The 14,431-nt window shown below is 29.2% G+C and overlaps 5 protein-coding genes across 5 annotated transcripts; 3 read left to right on the plus strand and 2 right to left on the minus strand.

The window, feature by feature from the left end:
- Positions 1-140: 140 nt before the first annotated feature.
- Positions 141-3,649, minus strand: SSA2 (Heat shock 70 kDa protein; the record flags this gene model as incomplete). Its single annotated transcript, XM_011276543.1, has 3 exons — positions 141-2,044; positions 2,819-3,464; positions 3,530-3,649. 3 exons carry the CDS (start codon positions 3,647-3,649, stop codon positions 141-143), a joined length of 2,670 nt encoding a protein of 889 aa, XP_011274845.1.
- Positions 3,650-4,174: 525 nt separating this feature from the next.
- On the plus strand, positions 4,175-5,533 carry BN7_2851 (uncharacterized protein; the record flags this gene model as incomplete). The annotated part of the gene is made up of 1 exon (XM_011276544.1): positions 4,175-5,533. One exon carries the CDS (start codon positions 4,175-4,177, stop codon positions 5,531-5,533), a length of 1,359 nt encoding a protein of 452 aa, XP_011274846.1.
- Positions 5,534-5,545: 12 nt separating this feature from the next.
- On the minus strand, positions 5,546-6,640 carry HIF1 (Hif1p; the record flags this gene model as incomplete). The annotated part of the gene is made up of 1 exon (XM_011276545.1): positions 5,546-6,640. One exon carries the CDS (start codon positions 6,638-6,640, stop codon positions 5,546-5,548), a length of 1,095 nt encoding a protein of 364 aa, XP_011274847.1.
- Positions 6,641-7,059: 419 nt separating this feature from the next.
- Positions 7,060-8,583, plus strand: CDC3 (septin CDC3; the record flags this gene model as incomplete). The annotated part of the gene is made up of 1 exon (XM_011276546.1): positions 7,060-8,583. One exon carries the CDS (start codon positions 7,060-7,062, stop codon positions 8,581-8,583), a length of 1,524 nt encoding a protein of 507 aa, XP_011274848.1.
- A 2,095-nt stretch (positions 8,584-10,678) lies between these two features.
- On the plus strand, positions 10,679-14,275 carry BN7_2854 (Cu2+-exporting ATPase; the record flags this gene model as incomplete). The annotated part of the gene is made up of 1 exon (XM_011276547.1): positions 10,679-14,275. One exon carries the CDS (start codon positions 10,679-10,681, stop codon positions 14,273-14,275), a length of 3,597 nt encoding a protein of 1,198 aa, XP_011274849.1.
- Between the last annotated feature and the right edge of the window lie 156 nt (positions 14,276-14,431).

A 14,431-nucleotide genomic window follows, 5' to 3' on the forward strand; every position in this document is an offset into this window, starting at 1 on the left:
ATAATTATAATTTCTAAAAACATTAAAATATATATGAAAAAAAAAAAATTTGATATCTCTAATTAATTTTTTTCTATAAAATGAAAAATGACAATGAATTAACAAAGCAAAGAAAACTTAACACAAATTGTTCATAAAGTTTAATCAACTTCTTCAACAGTTGGACCTTCATTTTCTGGAGCTGGTGGAGCACCACCTGGGAAACCACCTGGAGCGGCACCACCTGGAGCACCACCGTTTTCTTGGTAGAATTTAGTTAAGATTGGGTTAGCAACTGATTCTAATTCTTTTTGTTTGTCAGTGTATTCATCAACAGCACCAGATTGGTTTTCATCTAACCATGAGATGGTTGATTCAATAGCTTCAGTTAATTGTTTCTTTTCATCTTCTGAAACTTTTGAAGTGAAAGCTTCTTCACTGGTGGTGTTTTTCAATGAGAAAGCATATGATTCTAAACCATTCTTAGCACCAATTCTAGCAGCTTCTTTTTCATCTTCTTCTTTGTATTTTTCAGCTTCTGAAACCATACGTTCAATATCTTCTTTTGATAATCTACCTTTATCGTTGGTAATAGTAATTTTTTGAGTTTTACCAGTACCTTTTTCTAAAGCAGAAACATTCAAGATACCATTAGCATCAACATCAAAAGTAACTTCGATTTGTGGAACACCTCTTGGAGCTGGTGGAATACCTGATAATTCGAATTTACCTAATAAGTTGTTATCTTTAGTTCTAGCTCTTTCACCTTCGAAAACTTGAATTAAGACACCTGGTTGGTTATCAGCATAAGTTGAGAAAGTTTCAGATTTTTTAGTTGGGATAGTTGAATTTCTTGGAATCAATTTAGTCATGACACCACCAGCAGTTTCAATACCTAATGATAATGGAGCAACATCTAATAATAATAAATCTTGAGTTTTTGATGATTGATCACCAGTTAAGATAGCAGCTTGAACAGCAGCACCGTAAGCAACAGCTTCATCTGGGTTAATTGATCTGTTTGGTTCTTTACCGTTGAAGAATTCAGAAACTAATTTTTGAACTTTTGGAATACGAGTTGAACCACCAACTAAAACAATTTCATCAACTTTTGATTTATCTAATGAAGCATCTCTTAAAACTTTTTCAACTGGATCAATAGTTGATCTGAATAAAGTAGCACATAATTCTTCAAATCTAGCTCTAGTAATTGAAGTGTAGAAATCAATACCTTCGAATAAAGAATCAATTTCAATTGAAGTTTGAGCTGATGATGATAAAGTACGTTTAGCACGTTCACAAGCAGTTCTTAATCTTCTTAATGATCTTTGGTTACCAGAGATATCTTTTTTGTTTTTACGTTTGAATTCAGCAACGAAATGTTCAACTAATTTATGATCGAAATCTTCACCACCTAAATGAGTATCACCAGCAGTAGCTTTAACTTCAAAGATACCATCTTCAATAGCTAATAATGAAACATCAAAAGTACCACCACCTAAATCGAAAATTAAAACATTTTTTTCACCTTCATCTTTTTTATCTAAACCGTAAGCAATAGCAGCGGCAGTTGGTTCATTAATGATACGTAAGACGTTTAAACCAGCAATTAAACCAGCATCTTTGGTAGCTTGTCTTTGAGAATCATTGAAATAAGCTGGAACAGTAACAACAGCATCGTTAACTTGAGTACCTAAGAAAGATTCAGCAGTTTCTTTCATTTTAGTTAAAATCATTGATGAGATTTCTTCTGGAGTGAAAACTTTAGTTTCACCTTTGAATTCAACTTGAATTTTTGGTAAATCAGCATCTTTAATAACTTTGAATGGGAAATGTTTAGCATCATTTTGAACTTCTGGATCTTCAAATTTTCTACCAATTAAACGTTTAGCATCGAAAATAGTGTTAGCTGGGTTCATAGCAGCTTGATTTTTAGCAGCATCACCAATTAATCTTTCGGTATCAGTGAAACCAACGAAAGATGGGGTGGTTCTGTTACCTTGATCATTAGCAATAATTTCAACACGATCGTTTGAAAAGTGAGCGACACAAGAATAGGTAGTACCTAAATCAATACTATAGAGAATGTTAGTATATTGGTTCTGATAACTAATTGACACTTTGATAATTGAGGATAACCATTATTTCCACTCAATTGATTACTAAATAACCACATCACCATGGTTCATCACCAACAAACCCGGATCTCCAAACCCATTATCCATCAATTATCTTCCATGTCAATGCCATTGTCATTAATCAACTTACCCAACAGCTTTACTCATTTTGTTATAATAATTATCTGTAAATAGATTGATATATTATTTGAAAAAACAAAAATTGTAGAAGTTTATAAAAACTGAAATTCAAGCTTATTATAAATTTTTTGAAAACGTCGACCTTTAAAAAAAAATACACAGCGATTTAATTTTTTTTCATTCTAGAAAATTCCACTGATTAAATTTTTGAATTTTTTGGATTTTTCAGATTTTCAGAATTTTTGAAGAATTTACTAGAAAATAATGATTACGTCATGATTAGGTAATTGTTGATTGATTATGTCAGAGATTAGTCATTTATATAGTCGGTTAAATAAAAGGGTTTAAAACGGTTAAATTAAAATAGTAAGTATAATGGTTATCTACATTCAATTATCACAATATCACAATATCATACTCAATTACATAGTATACATCTGTTTAATATATATATAAAAAGAATGGTTCATATATCAGTGATTATATCCATCACCAATCTTATTTAGTTTTATCGGTTTTTTCTTCAACTTCATGAACTAAAGAAAAAGAACCCAATTGTTTAATAAAAGATTTCAAATTACCCCATTGAGCTTTAACAACTGGTGGAATATTTTGAGCACTAACAATACCATCAATTCTAACTTCCCAGTTTTTTAAAGTATTTCTTGTAAAGATTGATCTTTCAGTTTTAACTTTAATGAAAATTGAATATAAAATTAAAGAAATCCATGAACCTTTATACCAAAAAATTGATTGTAAAACCAAAAAAATAAATAATAATAATTCAAAAGTTGAAGCTAATCTTCTTGATAAATCATGATATTGTTTAGCAAAATTTGAAACTTTTAAAGAAATTGAATTTGGTGCATTTATTGCTGGTAAAATTTGAGTTGAACTAAAGCTCAAGACATGGAAAAATGAAAAAATATAAAAAGGTGCAGTAGCAAGACTTTGTTTTGGTAAAATTAACCAAATAAATGCATCATATAAATAATGAGAATTATCATCTGAAAGTAGCGCACCATAAATAATTGAACCAGTTTTACTTTGATATTGACCTAAACTTTCATAAGTAACAATACCAAATGAAGCTAAAGCATTAATAAAAATTAATCTATACCAAGTTTTATTTAACCAACCACCAGATTTCCATGAAAATAAGAATAAAATTGTATTTAAAACAACAAAGAAATTTGCGAAAAACCATGCACTTCTTGGATATGAAGACTATAAATTCATGTTAGTTATCATGTCCAAAACAATCAGTGATTGTTCTAACTTACTTTAAATACTTTCAATAAGTTTTCCACTGGTGAACCTTTTGATTGAGTAGTGGAATTGGTTCCAGTTGATCCAGTTGTGGAACTAGTTGATCCAATTGGTTTTTCTTCTGGTGGGATAGCTTGAGCCATTGTTCTTTGATTTATAGTTTATTGAATTGTCAAAAAAAGAATTGAATTAAATACAAATGAAGATAAGGATTGATTTATATACTCTTGTGATTGCTGATTCCTGACACAAATTTCAACTTTTCGATTGTGGATTTGGGATTTGCTTTTGACGGAAACGGAAGTGGTTACGCAGTGAATGGTGGTGATATTTTGACTACTATGCAATTGTTATCAAGAAGACTTCATTTACTATTCAATTGTTATCAACTAGTTATCAATGGAATCTTGCTTGTCTCTTGTGTTGAATGTGTTGAATTGTTTTAGGGCTTCTTGAAATGCTTGTCACATGATGTTGTGTTTTTATAATTTTTGGTGATGTTTTCCAATTTGTTTTGTTTTGATCTCAGCGGTTAATCATAAAAGAAAATGAATTGGATTGAATTTTTGAATTCCAATCTTCTTCTTTTTCGTTTTTTGTTCATGATGGTGGTAGTGAAGCTTTCAGGATACTTGAATTAGGTTGCCGCTGTGGTTTATTGGAAAGAAATGGTAAAGATGAGGTTGAAATTCCATTTGTTTTGGTGGATTTGGTTATGTCAAGTTGTTATTTCTCAATCATTTGAAGATATATTCAATGATCTTCTTCCCGAAAGGCTTAAGGATCAATACGAAGTTGGTATTCAATCAAGACTATTTGCAAATAGATACCATACTGTGGAGGAATTGGTGATTAATTTAGTTGGTGATCCTCATTATATCAACACTTTTGATTTTAATAAACCTCATAATATGGCTTTAGATGATTATACCCCAAGTGAAACTAAGTCAATGATTGAATTAACAAATGAATTAGAATTTGGAATGTATGCTGAATTATTAGATGTATATCAAAGATTTTATAAAGTTTATGATATACTTGGTGATATGACTGTGGAAGATTTCATTGCAGTTTATGATAATGTTTATGGTGATCAATTACCAGAGGAGGTTATAGAAGGGTTAAGTGCTGGTCTTGAAGATGATTGGTTATTCAAAAACATGTTTGAATTTAATAATGGATTTGATTTAAATAACTTTACTTCACAACCTTTCATTCCATTTGTTGATTTAGATGATTATGTTGAGCCTGATCAAGATTCAGATTCAATTGATGCACAAATCTTCCTTTCATTATTTAAAATTCCTGTGTTTATTGCCAAATTAATTGCCAAAATCATATGGTATTTAATCAAATTAAAGAAATATTTAGAACTTTTAGAAACCAAAATTGTCCTTTATATTATTAAACTTATTAAGTTAGCAATGAAAATTATTAGAAAGATTAAAAGAAGAATTATATGGTTATTGAAAAATATATTAAATTTATATATTCCTTATAGAATTGCAAAGAAAATTTTAGCAATTATTCATCTTATTATAAAATATTTAAGAATTTTATGTTGGGAATTTCAAGATATCTTGTATAGATATCAATGGAAATTAATATTTGCTATAAAACATGCAGAAAAGAAATTTTTATTATGGGCATTGTTTTTCAAAGAATGTATTTATGGGAAATTAGATAAACCATCAAAAGAAGAATTATTATATAAAGATTTTGTTGATGCAGATGATGATTATTATGATTGGGATGATTATGATTATTTTAAAGAATTTTCACATTATATTTATAATCCAACTTATAAAACAAAAGATGAAGAATTACAAAAAGTTATAGATTATTTAAAAGATTCTGATGAAAATGATTATTTTGATCAAGATGATGATGATGATGATGATGATCGTGAAGATGATGATGATTATACATTTGATTTAAAAGAAGAATTTGGTTTTGATACAGTTCGATTAAATCTTGGTAAAAATGTTTATTTTAAAAGTAAATCTAAAAATAAGAATTCTTATTGAACAAAACATTAATTATTTCTTTGATTTTTTATTTTTATCATTAGCTATTTGACCAGGTTTAGATTTTCTTTTCTTAACAATAGAAGTTAAATCATTAATAGGTTGATTATTCGTACTTGATGTAGATGATGAATTTTGTTTAGAATCAGTTGAAGTAACTTCCCCCAGGATACCTTTAATAATATCATTTTTTTGTTGATCAAAAGCTTCATTTGGATCTTTTTGTAAATCATCTAATCTTGATTCTAATTCTTTAATTAAATCTAAATCTTTATCTTCATTTTTTTGATTTGATTGTTTTAATTTAATACTTTCAATAGCTTTAGTTAAATGATTTATAGCCTTGATTTTAGATTCAGAATCATTAAAATTAAATTCTAAAGCTAATGATAATTTATAATGAGCTTCACTTATTAATTCAGATTCAAATGGGAATAATTCTTCTCTAATGGTTAATAATGATTCAAAATCTTCAGATGCTTGTTTAAAATTTTCAGTTTCTAATGAAATTTCACCTAATAAGTCATGAATATCTGATAATTTAATCTTTGTGATGATTATTGGATCTTTGGAAGCTTCTGCATCCTCAGGTATACTTTGTAATTTATGATTTTCTGGTAATGATTGTTCATATAATGAACGTGAAAGATCTAAAATTTCCCATGCAATTTCAAAATCTGATTGTTCTTCTTGTGGTTCTTGTTCTTGTTCTTGATCTTGATCGTCATTATTTTCTTCTTCTTCTTCTTCATTGTTTTGCTCTTTATCTTCCTCTTCATCTTCTTCATCTTCTTCTTCAGCTAATGGTACATCTTCACTAAATTGAAATAAACCTTTTGGAGTATCTTCTTTAACATCATCTTTCGAGGTCAAAGCAGCAGCTTCATCTGGATTACCACCAAAGATCCCATTCTTGGATACAGCAACTTGGAAAAGAGCCTTACCATATAAAAATAATAAATCTGGAGATTCTTTACCTTCATTATCATTTGAATAAATTTGACATGCTTCACCATAATTAGATACTGCATCTTCAAATTCTTTGGATGCATAAGATTTGGCACCTGATTCTAGGAGCTTGGACACTTCATCGGAGTATTGTGACATGATTATTGAATTGACTTTATACTATTCCTACTATATCACATTGTTAAATACATTCACTTTTACGCGTCTTTAATTATTTAAAGTCTATACCAATGGTCGGAATTCGCGTGTCCTATTTACCCTCCTTTTTGTATTTCCCATAGTTAACTATTTTAAATTTTAGTCGGAATTCCCTAATGTCTTTTTTTGGCTAATTTTATTGATTTTTCACGATTTTCAAGATTTTTTATTTGTGTTTCAAACGCGTATTTGGGATTTTTTTCTTTCAGTTTTGAGATCACAGAAGAGAATTTGTGATTTTATTATTTTTGGTACAAAAAGGTTTTCTTAAAAGTAAACAAAATTCTTTGAAATCTCTCAATTCTCAATTCCACCAATTTCATTCCAATTCTTAAGAGAGACAGACAATAGATTGTACAATGAGTTCTATGATTGATAGTTTGACCCCAAAATCAAGTGGTCTGGAAGAAGCCGCCCCAGTGGGAAATGAACACACAGACATTAAGAAGGAATCACCAGTTGATGAAGAAATTCCAATCAAAGAAAGCACTTCTGCAAACAATGTCGAGATCCCAAATGGTAGTGCTGAAGCTCCATCTAATGGTAGTGCTGGTGTTGGTTCTGGTTCTGGTTCTGGTTCTGGTGGTCTGGAACCACCTACTCAAGAAGCTCCAAATATTAAGAATGCTACTGCCCCTGTTATTCCAGAAATTAAAATTATTAGAAGAAAATTAAATGGTTATGTTGGTTTTGCTAATTTACCAAAACAATGGCATAGAAAATCTGTTAGAAGAGGTTTTAATTTAAATTTACTTAGTGTTGGTGAATCAGGTTTAGGTAAATCAACTTTAATTAATACTTTATTCAATAAAGAATTATATTCTCCAAAAGATCCAAGAGATCCAGCTGCTGAAAAACCAACTGGTGTTACAATTGATACCATTAGTGATGATATTGAAGAAAATGGTGTCAAATTACATTTAACCGTTATAGATACTCCAGGTTTTGGTGATCAAGTTAATAATAATGATTCATGGCAACCAATTGTTGATGAAATTAATTCAAGATTTGATTCTTATTTAGAATTTGAAAATAAAATTAATAGAACTACTTCAACTGATAATAGAATTCATGCATGTTTATATTTTATTGAACCAACTGGTCATTCTTTAAAACCTTTAGATATTGAATTTTTAAAACAAGTACATCAAAAAGTTAATATTATACCAATTATTGCTAAATCAGATACTTTAACTGAAGAGGAAATTTTTGAATTTAAACAAAGAATATTAGATGATATTAAAACTCAAGGTATTGATATATTTGAACCAACTGTTTATGAAAATGATGATGAAGAAACAATTTCTGCAACTAAAGAAATTTTATCAAAAGTTCCATTTGCAATTGTTGGTTCTACAACTGAAATTCAAACTGCAGATGGTAGAGTTGTTAGAGGTCGTCAATATCCATGGGGTACTATTGAAGTTGATAATGAAGATCATAATGATTTTGTAAGATTACGTCAATTATTAGTTAGAAATTTCTTGGAAGAATTAAGAGAAAAAACTTCACATAAATTATATGAATCTTATAGAAGTGAAAAATTAAATAAATTAGGTATTCCACAAGATCATAGTGTATTTAGAGAATTTGATCCATCAATTAAACAACAAGAAGAAAAAGCTTTACATGAAGCTAAATTAGCTAAATTAGAAGCTGAAATGAAACAAATATTTCAACAAAAAGTTAGTGAAAAGGAGAAAAAATTACAAAAATCTGAAGCTGAATTATTTTCAAGACATAAAGAAGTTAAAGAAAAATTATTAAAACAAGTTAAAACTTTAGAAGAAAAAAAGAAACAATTAGAAAATGCACGTTTAAATCCACATACTGAACCAACTCCAGCTCCAGCTCCAAAAGCTAAAAAGGGTTTCTTACGTTAATCTTGATGATTGACTGTTAAAAAAAAAGGGGGGAGGAAATTGATTTAGGATTAGTGTTTTTTTTTCTATTATTTTATTACTTTTATTCAACAATATAATGAATCATAGATATATATGTTGTCTTTTTTCTTTATCAATTTTCCTTTTTTTTAACTTTTATATTATAATGTATTTCAATTTTGTTTAATTATGCTTAAGATTTGTTTATGGACTATATATTTTGAAGTGTAGAATGAGTTATTTATGATGTTGATATCTGATGATATTTATATATACAGCTTAGTAAGAACAAAAAATTTAATAATTCGCGATTGAAATATCAGCAAAATTTTGAAACTTTGAACTAACTGTTGTTTAATGAAAACTTAATTTGTAAGACTGGCCGTGAAGAATCGTCGAGTTTAGGACTCAAATATTTTGTATTGGGCTCTTTTGGGTTTATTGTAATCAATTGTGACTCATATATTCATCCATATATTCATCCATTTTTTCATCTATTAGTTGATGATATTTCCAGTGGATCAGATTCATATATGTAAGATCGAATTCACTAGTATCTTTATATTAAATTATTTTGATAAATCACCTCGAAATTGAATTGATTTTCGTTATGAGTTTGAAAAAAACCATACAATCATTTTTAAATATTGAGGTTAATAAACAATCATTTTTGAAAAGATATTTGTAGATATCAAAGTTAATTACACATGACTACATTGCTAGTGTTGAAGGAAAAACAGATCTTTGTATATTAAGTCAATACGTACCTATTTTATTGATTAAAACCAGTAACTATATTAAAACTTTATAAAAGATATTAAGTTAATAACATGTGATTATGTTAATTAGATTCAAATATCTAGTTTTTTCACAATTTTGATATGTACTATATTTGCATAACCAAATAATCACATGAATAATTCAAATTATGATAACGTCATTAAAATTGATATACCATTGATGATAGAGTTTGTGAGCACATACGCTCTGGATGTGGGAGTACTTAATACTTATTGAACACGAATCCAATAGCTGGATAAAAAAAAGGTAAAAGTAAATCAAAATTTGCCCATTTTTATAGGTCTGGCTTAGCTAATCATTATATAATCAGTAATCCTTATAAATAATACATAGCAGAAGGATTGGATCTATAATCTCTTAGCATGCCAATTAAGTTAGCTGTGAATTCTATAGTATGATATGTATATATAGTATGCTCTGACGAATAGTGTGGAAGTGATTATATGTTATACTATTTGTTATCTATGCTTACATAATACACTATAATATGTACGATACACCACATATACAAGTCAGAAACAAGTAATATTAACCAAGGGTGAGATTGTCCTAGTTGGTATAGTACTGTCCATGGAACACAAAGACCTCAGGACAACATGGCAACACCCTTGGTTCGATTCTCTATCAATGAATCAATTAAACAATCAATTACACAATCAATTGAGTTGTTTAAATGAGAATTATAAAGCCAAAAAAGTTCTCATGTACATACAAATTTGTACAAAAATATTATATGCGCGAATATCATGAGTGCATATAAAAACTCATCATGAATTATCAAATCATGAAAAACCACAAAACCACAATTAACTAGTGGTAAACTATAAATCTAAATCTTCTCGTATGAGAGATTTAAATCTGCAGCAGTTGCACTGCTACATCATCAGTTGGTTGCTATACAACGATCCATAATGACACTGGATTCGTTGGTATTGGCTTCGGTTGGTGGTTGTTAGGAACCAATGGCTCGGATATAGAAACTTAATAAATATTATATTATATTATAAAATTCTGTAGTGTATATCTGAAACTATATATTGTAATCTTATATCATGGATTGTACTACTTGTATACTTTTTATCTTTTGTATATCAAAATGCGAGATTTGTGCTGGCGTCAAAAATTTCATTCGCGGATTTTGAAGATGCATATGAGCATTTTATGCTGCAAAGGGTGGAATCTTGTATAAAAAGAAGGTCAGATCCCATGTTTTCAGAGATCTGTTTAGATCTGTTGACGGTGTGAAGGTGCTAGATCTCAAAGAGTTTATTTAGTGCTCATTTGTTTTTTTGTTATGGAGGTGTTCAACGTGACAGTGGCGAATATCCACTGTGAAGATTGTAAACAATCAATCATTAAAGCTTTATCAGAATATTTCCAAATTACAGAACATATCACTGAAATCAATGCTTCAAAGGATAAACTAATAGCTACTGTTAAAGTCATTGATGATACTGAGCTAACCATATTGACAAATAAAGGTATTTTAAATCCTAAATTACAAAAAACAATATTGAATGATATTGAAGATCTGGGGTTTGTTATTAAAGATTATTTATTACATGATGTTTTAGAAACTCAAGCATTGCATACCAAGTATAAGAATCATAAAGCATTATTGGGTAAAATCATACCATGGATCGGTAATAAAGGTTCTAAAGCACATCTTGAACATTGTGCTAAATGTCGTGATGAAAAATTGACTGCTTTTTCTTCATCTTCTTCCTCTTCTGATGATGATGATAAATCTGAATTGACTAAAGTTGTTGCTATGAATCCTCTTGAATATAGAGCAGTATTCACTATTGGTGGTATGACTTGTTCAGCATGTGCACAAACAGTTTGTGAAGCTATTAAGGAATCTTTGGTTAAATCACCTGGTCTTATACAGAATAACAATAATAATGATCAAGATGATGGTGATAAATTTTCAGTTGATCCTGTTACTAATACTGCAATTGCTATCATACCAAATAAACAAATTGCAAATACTATAATTAATAATATTAGAGATTCTGGTTATTCTGCAACTTTAGTGGAATTATTACCTGTTGAAAGAGAAACAAAATATAGAGTTAGTGCAGCCATTGGTGGTATTACATGTGCAGCTTGTGCAAGTTCAATTACAAATTCAGTGTCAAATTTATCATTTGTTGTGGAATCTGCAATTTCTGTTGTTTCTAAATCTGGGGTTTTCATATTAGATAGTGATGAACAAGCCAAAATTGATGAATTACAAGAATCAATTGAAAATTGTGGATTTGATTTTGAATTAGTTGATATTAAATCTATAAATCATGCAACAACTAAAAAGCAAAGTAGAACTATAAATTTAAAAATTTCTGGAATGTTTTGTGAACATTGTCCTGAAGAAATAAATGAAATTTTAAATAAACATGGTAATGCTATTACAATTGAAGATCCAATTACTTTAAATCATCCATTTGTTAAATTTACTTATATTCCATCACCACCATCATTAACTATAAGGTCTGTCTTAGAACAAATTAAAAATGCTGGTAATTTTGAAGTAGAAATTATTGAAGCTATTAGTCTTGATGAACATTTACGTCGTATTGCAAGATTAGAAACTATTAAAATTGCATATAGATTAATTTTAACAACCATATTAGCTATTCCAACTTTTGTTTTCGGAATTGTTGGTATGTCATTATTACCAAAATCTAATGGATTTAGACAATGGTTAGATAAACCTTTATGGGTTGGTAATGTTTCAAGAATGACTTGGGTGCTTTTTTTCTTATCAACACCAGTTTATTTCTTTGCAGCTGATATTTTCCATTTAAAAGCAATGAAAGAAATCAGAACTTTATGGAAAAAACATGTTCCTTGGAAAAGAAGATTATTTAGATTTGGTTCTATGAATTTATTAATGTGTCTTGGTACTTCAGTTGCATATTTTGCAAGTATTGCATTATTAGGATTAGCTGCACATTCTCAAAAAATGGGTCATGCTTTTACAACAACTTATTTTGATTCAGTTGTCTTCCTAACTTTTTTCTTATTAATTGGTAGATTATTAGAATCTTTTTCCAAAAGTAAAACAGCTGAAGCTATAACAAAACTAGGTTCATTAAAATCAAATTCTGCAACTTTATTAACCAAGAAAAATGAAAATGAATATGGTGATGATTTGAAAACTGATTTAAAATTATTAGAAGTTGGTGATTTTATTAGAATTGTCCCAGGTGAATCTCCACCAGTTGATTGTATTATTGTCCAGGGTAAAACTGATTTTGATGAAAGTGCATTAACAGGTGAATCTGTCCCAGTAGAACATACAGTTGGTGAACAAGTATTTGCAGGTACTGTTAATAAAGGACCACAATCTATCATTGCCAAATTATCTGCATTAGATGGTACTTCATTATTAGATCAAATTGTTAATACTGTTCGTGATGGTCAAATGCGTAGAGCACCAATTGAAAGAACTGCTGATATTTTAACTGGTTATTTTGTCCCTGTGATTACTGCATTGGCAATTATAACTTGGATTATTTGGTTATCACTAGGTTATTCAGGTGCATTACCTGATTCTTATTTAGATATTGATCTTGGTGGATGGGCAGTTTGGTCTTTAGAATTTGCCATTTCAGTGTTTGTTATTGCATGTCCTTGTGGTATTGGATTAGCTGCACCAACTGCATTATTTGTTGGTGCTGGATTAGCTGCTAAAAATGGTATTTTAGCTAGAGGTGGTGGTTCTGCATTCCAAGAAGGTTCAAAAGTTAATGTTGTTTGTTTTGATAAAACTGGTACTTTGACTATGGGTGGTGAACCAAAAGTTACAAATTTTGCAATTCATCAAGATAAATCAATCAAAGAATTTGCAATGCAAATGGCAAAAGATTTAGAAGTTTCTTCAAGTCATCCATTAGCTATAGCTGTTAAGAATTTTATTGATGATATTTCCTACAAGAAAAAAATTAATATTGGTAGAGTTAAAGTTCCAGAAGTTGAAGAAATTCCTGGTAAAGGTTTAAAAGGTGATGTTATAATTGATGATGATGAAGATAATGATTCAAATTGGAAAAATTTACAACCAACAAAAGTTTTATTGGGTAATGAAACTTTAATGATTGAAAATAAAGTTCAATTCACATCACAACAGAAACGTTTATTAAATGAATGGAAAATTCAAGGTAAAAGTGTTATTATTGTTAGTATTCAATGTTTGAATTTTTTCAAAACTGAAAATTTTATACCAATTTTATTAATGGGTGCAAGAGATGAAATTCGTCCAGAAGCTAAAAATGTCATTTTACAATTGAAAAAAGAAGGTATTACAACATGGATGATTTCAGGTGATAATTCAATAACAGCAAATGCAATTGCTAAAGAATTAGGTATAGATAATGTTGTTGCAGAAGTTTTACCTGAGGAGAAAGCTGAAAAGATTAAATGGATTAAAAGAACAAATTATATCAAGAATAAAGAACCAACAATTGCCATGGTTGGTGATGGTATTAATGATGCCCCAGCATTATCAACAGCAGATGTTGGTATTGCATTAGCCTCGGGGTCTGATTTAGCATTAACATCATCAGATTTTGTTTTATTGGCACCTAAACATCCATTAATCGCATTGTTAACATTATTTAAATTATCAAGAACAGTTTTCAATAGAGTTCGTTTTAATTTTGGTTGGGCATTAATTTATAATATGATTGGTGTTCCAATTTCTGCAGGGGTTATTTATCCTTATAATAATTCAAGATTAAGTCCAGTTTGGGCAAGTGCAGCTATGGCAGCTTCTTCAATTAGTGTTGTTTTGAGTAGTTTAGCATTGAAATTTTTCAGGAAACCAAAAGTTGTTACTGAACAATCTAAGACATTGGGAGATATTGAAGCTATTGAGGAGAAATTTTAATAGATATCTTAATATATCAATGAGTAATTTATGAATAATTTGTAGATTCTTTTGGTATAAATTAAGTATACCTTATACTCTGGTGTTTGGATGTACTTGTAATTCCGACTTGTTTTGAAATCGGAAGTCCTTGAGATCGCGAATTTTGGTGAGATT

This window comes from Wickerhamomyces ciferrii, contig 00075 (assembly GCF_000313485.1).
Source record: "Wickerhamomyces ciferrii WGS project CAIF00000000 data, strain NRRL Y-1031 F-60-10, contig 00075, whole genome shotgun sequence".
In the NCBI taxonomy this organism is placed as follows: Eukaryota; Fungi; Ascomycota; class Saccharomycetes; order Phaffomycetales; family Wickerhamomycetaceae; genus Hansenula; species Hansenula ciferrii.